Source organism: Phoenix dactylifera, chromosome 6, assembly GCF_051530095.1.
Source record: "Phoenix dactylifera cultivar Ajwa chromosome 6, Ajwa_hap1_PhDact_Kaust_v1.1, whole genome shotgun sequence".
Lineage (NCBI taxonomy): Eukaryota > Viridiplantae > Streptophyta > Magnoliopsida > Arecales > Arecaceae > Phoenix > Phoenix dactylifera.
The window spans coordinates 6,594,602-6,603,392 of record NC_143195.1 but is presented as its reverse complement, the minus strand read 5'-3'; the positions used below and the strand labels follow the sequence as shown (position 1 = coordinate 6,603,392).

The following is an 8,791-nucleotide window of genomic DNA, read 5'->3' as shown; positions in this document are numbered from 1 at the left end:
GGGATAAAGGTCTATAGGGATAGATCTAAAAGGATGCTTGGCCTATCACAGAAGATGTACATAGAGGATACTGAAGAGGTTCAGTATGGAAAACTTCAAGAGGGGTCTATTACCCCTAAGACATGGGATTCATCTCTCCAAAAAGATGTGCCCCAACACATCTGAAGAGATTCAACGCATGAGCAGGATTCCTTATGCTTCTGCAATAGGAAGCCTCATGTATGCCATGCTGTGTACACGACCTGATATAGCCCTTGCTGTGAGTGTCACTAGCAGATATCAGTCGAATCCAGGTGAAGAGCACTGGACAGCTGTGAAGAACATTCTTAAGTACTTGAGAAGAACTAAAGATTTGTTCTTGGTTTTTGGAGGATCATCAGAGTTAAAGGTAGAAGGATACACAGATTCAGATTTTATGACTGATGATAGAAAGTCTACATCTGGATATGTGTTCTTGTGCAATGGTGGTACGGTAAATTGGAAGAGTTTCAAACAACCGATCATTGCTGATTCTACCATGGAAGCTGAGTATATCGCCGCCTCTGAAGCTGCAAAGGAAGCCTTCTGGTTTGATGACCCAAAGATTGATTCATAGATTGATTTTGATGATCACAAAACCTTGAAGTATAGATACTAATGTTTATGTTGCAAGGAGAAAGATATTTATTTTGCAAGGAACATAGCAAGTTGGAAGAACACAAGAAGGCCTCCAAAGCTCTCAAGTTGGAAGAAAGCTACAATTTATTGGCCCAAGTTTAAAGTTCAAAGGATTCAAATTGGAGGAGTAAAATCAAAAGAAAAATTCAAAAGAACAGTCTTCGAGTCGACTCCAGTGGAATTCGAGTCGACTCCGGAGAAGTATGAGTCGACTCCGGAGAAGTATGAGTCGACTCCTAGGAGTCACAGGCAGAAAAGTCAGAGAGCAGTTTTCGGGTCTGAGATTCGAGTCGACTCCCGCATTGCACGAGTCGACTCCGAGACTCCGCGACCATCAACAGACAGAAAACCAAGTTACTGCCTCTGAGATTCGAGTCGACTCCCAGACAGCTCGAGTCGACTCCAAGGCAGCGCTACACCAAGATGGCAGAAGGCTGTGTTTCGCAAACTGAGAGCCGAGTCGACTCCAAGGAAGTTCGAGTCGACTCTAAGACTGGACGAGCCAAAAGACAAAGGATCGGGAGTTCGGGCTCTGAGATTCGAGTCGACTCCCAGGACAGTCGAGTCGACTCGAGAGGACAAAATTCAAAATTGGATCCACGGACTTCAGTGGATGAGCCGACTCCGAAATTGCCAAGTCAGCTCCAGAAGTTGGCGAGTCGACTCCAGGTTAAGACGAGTCGACTCCCAGTCGAGGCAAGCACATTAATTCAAATTTGGAACAGTGGCCGAGTCGTCTCCGGTAAAACACGAGCCGACTCCTGCAATAGGCGAGCCGACTCCTGATCGCGCGAGTCGACTCCGATCCCAACGATAACATTGTCAGGAAATGCAGACTGTGTCCAACGGCTCTTTTTCTTGTCTCTAACGGCTATATTCTTGTTTCCACGCCATCTAAAGCTATAAAAACAAGAAGAGAGCTAGGGGAGAACTCATGGAAGTGGGAGAGATCATCTAGGAAAGAGATCTCAAAGAGATTACAAAGGAAATCTCCCATAAGCACAAAAGGGCCATCCAAAACGAAATAGAGAGAAGAAGAGCATCCAAGTGAATCCGAAAGCTTCCTCTCCATCCGTGTGCTGCCTCGGGGATCCTCTACTTCATGCCAAATCAGAGGAGGATCAAGTAAAGAAGAAGCCGAGCTCCTCCATCTTCAAAACTCGTTTGAGGGCTTCTCTTTACTCTATTTGTTTATATTGTCATATTTGCTTGTTAAAGAAGCTTTGTTTTGTTTTATACTTTGTTTTAATATCTTGTAACTTGATTCAATCAAGGGATTGAATCAAGGGGTTAAGGTTTGTTGGTGAGCCAAAGAAAAACCAACGGTGTTAAGGTTTGTTGGTGAGCCAAAGAAAAACCAACGGTGTTAAGGTTTGTTGGTGAGCCAAAGAAAAACCAACGGTGTTAAGGTTTGTTGGTGAGCCAAAGGGAAAACCAACGGTGATAGGTTTGTTGGTGAGCCGAGGGTAAAACAAACGTGTAAGAGTTTGATTGTGATCCCGGGAAAACAATCGGGGAGGTTCTAGTCGGTGAGCCTGGGAAAACCGACCGAGTTCGTTGTGCGCTCGTAAAACAACAAGTTGGGTTGTGAGCTTGTAAAACAACCGGCTGTAATCGGTAGGATTATAGTGAAATTCCCAAGAGGTCTTGGGGAGTGGATGTAGGTGCTGGGGTGCACCGAACCACTATATGTCCTTTGTGTTTGTAATGCCTTTAGTTATTGTCTAACTAACACACTTACTTACTTAGATAAATTGCTTGCTTAATTCTTATCCGCACATCCTTTAGTTGCAAGCATATTTAATCAAGTCGAAGTCTATACATCAAACCCTTGCTAAGTTTAACTTTCACTGTGCATCTATACAACTTAGCATAGTAAATCAAAAAGTTTTAGAAGTAGCATAAAAGTTTTAAAAGACCCAATTCACCCCCCCTCTTGGGTTGTATCTACTGGGCAACAAGTGGTATCAGAGCAGGTGCTCAAATATTATTTGTAGTCTTAACCGACTAGAGCCAAAGATCATGACAACTCAAATAGATAGTTTTCTAGGAGAAGGACAATCAATTGATGCACCACCACTATTTAATGGCATAAACTATACACATTGGAAAATACGCATGCGCATCTTTATTCAATCACAAAACTATTATTTACGAAAAATCATAATAAATGATCTTCACACACTCTCTCAAACTTTTAATGAAAAGGATTTAGCACAATTGAATGCTGATGCCATGAACCTTTTATATTGTGCATTAGATAGGAATGAGTTTAATTGCATATCTTCTTGCATGACTGCTAAAGAAATATGGAATATGCTTGAAGACAAATATGAATGCACTAACAAATCTGAAACATCATGTGTAGAAGGAGAGCAGTATTATATTGAAAATCCATGCTTGGTGGCACAAGAGGTACATGCTGAAACTGAAAGCAATTTTACATTTGATGAACTCCATGATGCCTTTTCTGATTTGTATTTAGAATATAAGAAACTTATTTGTAAGAACAAAAACTTGAAGATTGAAAATCAAATTCTAATAGATGAAAAACTGAAACTAACCAGTAAAACTGAAATCTTAATTAAAGAAAATCAAGAACTAAATCAAAGAGATCAACTTCTCACTGAAAGTCATGATAAACTTAAGAAAAACAATGAGTTACTTTCAGAAGATAACAGAAGATTAACTAAAGAAGTTGACAGATTAAAACCTGTTGTTGAAAGATTTACCCTCAGCTCTGAAAAATTGAACCTAATGATAAATAATCAAGGAGCTGAATTTGATAAAGTTACATTAGGATATCAACCTTGGTACACCCAAAAATCTTTTAAGAATATGTTTGTTAAAACAGTTTTTAATTACTCTAAAACAGATTCTTATAAACAAAAGCTAAGTAAAATCTCTTCTGTTGTTCCTAAATCTATACATTACAAATTTAATGAACCAAAAAGGGAGAAACAGAAAATTAAAAGTTTTCCTACTACTCATGTTCGATCTAAGTTTGTTAAATTCAACAAGAGGATACAGAAATACATCCCTTGTAATCCTAAAATCTGTAAATTCATGGACAAAATAGCTATTAAGAGAATATGGGTTCCAAAAGGAACAATTATAGCTAACCTACAAGGACCCAAAAGAGCTTGGGTTCCTAAGTTGAAAATATGATTATTCTTTCAGCAAGCATGTCTAGCTATCCAAGGTTCTAATGAAAGATGTTATCTAAACAATGGGTGCTCTAGACATGTGTTAAAGAATTGAATTTAAAATGTAATTAAAAAGAATGATTTAAATGAAAGAAAGGATGAAATAAGTAATTCTTACATCTTCTCGTAATGAAATTACTTTATTAGTTGATTAAAACATAACTTGAAAGTATTAATCATTTTTGTGATATAAGTGATATTTGTCTTTTTGGGTATGAAAAGAAAATATATTCAAATCACTTCATTTTTTTTGTATGCTCCACTCACTATTGGATAAGTTGCTAAATGATTAATTAATTCATTAAAAATAACTCTATGAACCCTCTATATGCTTGATTAAGAATTTTTATCCATGGCATTATTTTTATTGATCATCAATATGATAATGTGTACTTGGTATGCTTTTGAATATATGCACTATGAATACCAAGATTAAAGAAACCATATTTGGCATATGAAATCAGCTCATGCTAGTATGTACTTAATCTCAAAAGACCTTGCCATAGGCTTACTTAGATTATCCTCTTAAAGGTCAAAGTTTTACTATGCATGCTAACTAAGGAAACAAACAAAAATAATTTCTAAATCTAGAGATGTTGTTTCCAACACTAATTTTTTCAAAAGCTTACATTAGCCTTGTTCTTGGCACTCAAATTAAAATATTTTCTGCATTGGCACAAACTCACAAAAAGCGATCAAATGATAAAGGTTTGCAAACTATGAATCACGGCATAGTTTTGAAAACCAATTTTTGTGTTAAGTTGTGCACAGAAAATAATATTGAATACAATTCTTTCTGCACCAAGAACACTATAGGTAAAATAGGATTAATAGAATCTTTGAAGAATTGAAAAAGGCAATATTGTATGATAGTCATCTACTTAAAATGATGTTTAAAAGCTATCATCACTGCTTGTCATACATATGACTTCTATTAGATCTATCTTTGATGAAAACTTCTTTTGATCTTCTGAAAAATAGAAAACGAACTATTGCGTATCTCTCATATTTTTCAGTCGTACATGTTATGCTTGATATGTTCTCTTGAAAAATAATGCCAAATCTAATAAAGATATTTCTATCCTTGGATATCATTCATCAAGCAATGCATATAGAACATTCATGAAAAATTCTAGATATAGAAGTATCAATTTATTTTATTCTTTATGAGACTAATGATCTATTATCAAAATACTAAAATCAAATTATATGGTTAAATCTTTTACATATAACAATCTAAAAAACTTGTTAATTAGAACCAAATTGGATTTTTCAGATATACACTTAATGATGACTACTAAAAGATTAAATCAAGAAAAGATGAAATAGATCTTGATAAGATTCTTGCATGATTAGAAGTAAAAATCACCTTTATCATTTGTTTGCTTTATAAACGTTATATCCTATCAAATGAGTGTGTAGAATGGACTCCTATGTGCTTACTTTATATATGTTAGATAACCACCATATTTGAAAACACTCATTACAAATATGATAAAGCATTATATGATTTGAAACAAGCATCAAAAGCATGATATAAAAGCTTAAGCAACCTTTTTGATAGAAAATAATAATGATAAATCTATGTATCAAAAGGAAGAATTAGTGACATTATTTTTGGTTCTACTAATGAAGATTTATATTTTTACTAAGCTCATACAAGGTGAGTTTGAAATATGTATGATGAATGAATTAACATCTTCTCTCAAACTCCAAATTAAGACAAACAGGAAAGAGGATCTTCATTGACCAACATTAGTCCACAAGAAAACTCTTATAGAAGATTGGCATGAAGAAGGTATATCTATGACCCCATCTTGTAGAATTTGAAAAGGATGAGCAAAGTAGATCTATTGTGTTAAAGCTGTATTGAAGCATGATAGAATAATTATTTTATCATACAGCTAGTAGACCAAGTTGTATGCTCATTATGTGACCTTGTGCAAGACTTCAATTCAACTTTAATGAATCATATTTTATTGATAACAAATAAATCATAATCTGAATTTTGATAGAAACAAACGGTTAAGATAAATTGATTAAAACTTAGTTAACATATCTTATTGATAATTATCTTAAGCAAATATAATCTAAACTAAATTCATTTGACCTTGATAGATCTTTCTATTGCCTCACATGCTTGTCATTGAACTATCTTGGTTAATGAATCTATCCCTTTAGTTCAAATGATATGTGCTTGCTTACATTTAGGCAATCTCTTGAGTAAAGTGACTCAACATGCAATTATTATCATACCTCATATTGAGTCATCTAATTAAAAAATATATATATGTTGGATGAATGCTCTGTATCTTAAAGAAACTAATGACTCTCCTTCAAGAAAGAAAAATGAGAGATTTCAGCTTGAAGGACACCTCCACATAAGATACAATAAACTCTCACATGCAAACAAGAGAAAGGACTTTCTTCAGCCAAAGGTTCATACGTAAGAAATCTAGTAGGTATTTGACTGAAGAATGGAGAATGAATTGATAATTCTAGATACTTCTTGAGCAAAGTCAATAACTTAAATCTTATTATGACATGATTAAGGTCTTTAACTATTAATTTTTGATATCATGTCTACATATATTGATTGACTTATACTTTTAGAAATTGTTTCATGGCTTGCCCAAATTATAATATATCTTTGTCTATGCCATAACTATGAAATACACAAGTTTATGCTTAAAATTTTGATTTAAAATAACTTGTGAGAAATTATGAATCCTTGAGCATAATGAAAATGTTGTTTGCATGATATACATATATATGATACGTAAGATTAATTCTCTATTCTGCTCTCTCATGAAAATTACTTGAGAATAACAAAAAGAGAGAGAGATAAAGAAAAGAAAATGGATATTATTCAAGAGAAGTAAAATTCAAGTAGAGGCAAACACTTCAACCTTAAGGAAAAGCAAAACAAACTTAATATATTCGACACATTTGTGAGACTTGTGTGAGCATTCTTTTGGAAGGGATAAAATCCATAATTAATTACACTTAAATAGGGAGGTTTTGAAGTAAACATTTTAACCTTTCTATATTGCTCATCATAGGGATGGTGCCAATGGGGAGGCTAGTGGTAGTACCCGGCACTATTTGACCCAACTATTCGGTGTAGGGCATATTAGGGACGGCACAAGAGGGAGGCTAGTGGTAGTACCTCGTGCCCCTTCCCAACTCCACCGGATAGGGAGCAAATAGAGTATAGAGCATAAGAAAGTTATAAATGAAAAACAAAGTAAATGAAAGTAGAATTAAGTCAAATTTTTAATCACTTGAAAACACACTTTAAGGATGAAATCATTGCAAGATTATATTTAAATAGGGGGTTTATTTGAAAAGAATTGATTTTGATCCTTGACATTCTTGTTCTTAGTATTTTAATGCATGACTTAACACATGGTATATTTTGCATATGGTATGATGTCTTGATTTATGGGTTCTCAATATTTTGTAATGTTTCATACTTGGACAATTTGATTGAATGTTTGAATTGCTACATAACATCTTTTGTTTAGTTTTATTGAAAAGAAATTTCAGATTTGTCATTCACAATCATTGTTAAAATCTGAAAGCTAAATAAAATTGTAGAAAGGAGAAGAGAAGAACATCTCTATTTAGGGAAAATAAATTGATTTTGTTTTATCCTTCAACTTGCCTAAATTTGGTATATAATGTTCAAATTCGTACCAAAACTCAACATTTAATACAAAGATTCTGAATATGCTCTTATATGTTTGAAATATGTATTTTCAATCGTAATCATTTAAGATGAGCTATAATGTGGAAGATACATATCTCAAAGTATGATTAAAAATCCTATGTAATTCAGAATCCGATTTTGTATAAAAGTTTAAACTCCATATGATTACTAAATAAAATGTTAATGTAAAAAAAACAGAATTTATTTTGATTGCTCCGATACGCATCCGAAACATATCATTTCTTATCTTCAAAGTATATTAATTTTGATTCAAATGATGTGTCTTACGATGATCTTGATTGCAAGTAAATATTTTTAAAATATATGACTTTATTTTAATATTTAAAAATTTATTGAGCTTCATGTATACATCGCTGAAAAACTATGATTAAGAAATTGAGTTCTAAAAATATATATACCTCAATGATCATCTATATGTTTTTTTCTCGCCTACATTCTTAAAGATTTCCATCAGAATATATATATAGAGTGAATGATCTAAAAGCTAGAAATATTTCACCTCACTCAAATGACTCTAAAAGAAAGAAAATGTAAATGCTGTTGAAAGAAACTGAGCGTCAAATGAATCATTTTCTGATTAATATTTCAGTACATTTTCTCAAAGATTAAGAGGAAGCATAACTTGTTCTTGACAGATTAAAAAGGGTGATTGCTATAAATTTTGAATAATTCTTGATCACTCTCCATTCTCGATATCATAGAATTTCAGTTCTATTCACGTTTGTCATTAAAATCTGAAATTCAACAAAAGAAAAGAATGATTAAAGAAGTATGCATCTTTTGAGGGGGAGCTTTAGATATTCAGTATCTTATCCTAAAGAAACTTTAATTTGATGCATACCTTGAATTTTATGAACTGATTTTGATGAACCTCCTTATATTGCAAGACATGCTTTAATTACCTTGAGATGAGTTCTATAAAGGCTGTCTTATCTCAAACCTTGAGTCTTATGAAAATGAGCTGAAACTTATAGAAAATATATTTTTGAGATTGACAATTTTATTGAACATTATCTTCAAATTCTAAACTCTTAAATAGAATGATCAATAGAGGGGGAGAAAGAAAATTTCAGAAGGAGAGGTCTCACGGAACTTAATTACATAAATCTATAGGAGAGGGAAAGAATACTAAATGAAAAGTGATCCTAATACTCTCCAATATGTATCATCTGAAATTTAAATCTGAAAATCTTTA

The 8,791-nt window shown here is 33.3% G+C and overlaps 1 protein-coding gene across 1 annotated transcript; it reads left to right on the top strand.

Moving 5' to 3' along the window:
- The first annotated feature begins 573 nt into the window (after positions 1-573).
- LOC149753267 (uncharacterized) lies at positions 574-4,715 on the top strand. The gene is made up of 2 exons (XM_089923837.1): positions 574-1,990; positions 2,067-4,715. Exon 2 carries the CDS (start codon positions 2,680-2,682, stop codon positions 3,823-3,825), a length of 1,146 nt encoding a protein of 381 aa, XP_089779963.1. The 5' UTR covers positions 574-1,990; positions 2,067-2,679; the 3' UTR covers positions 3,826-4,715.
- Positions 4,716-8,791: the final 4,076 nt, after the last annotated feature.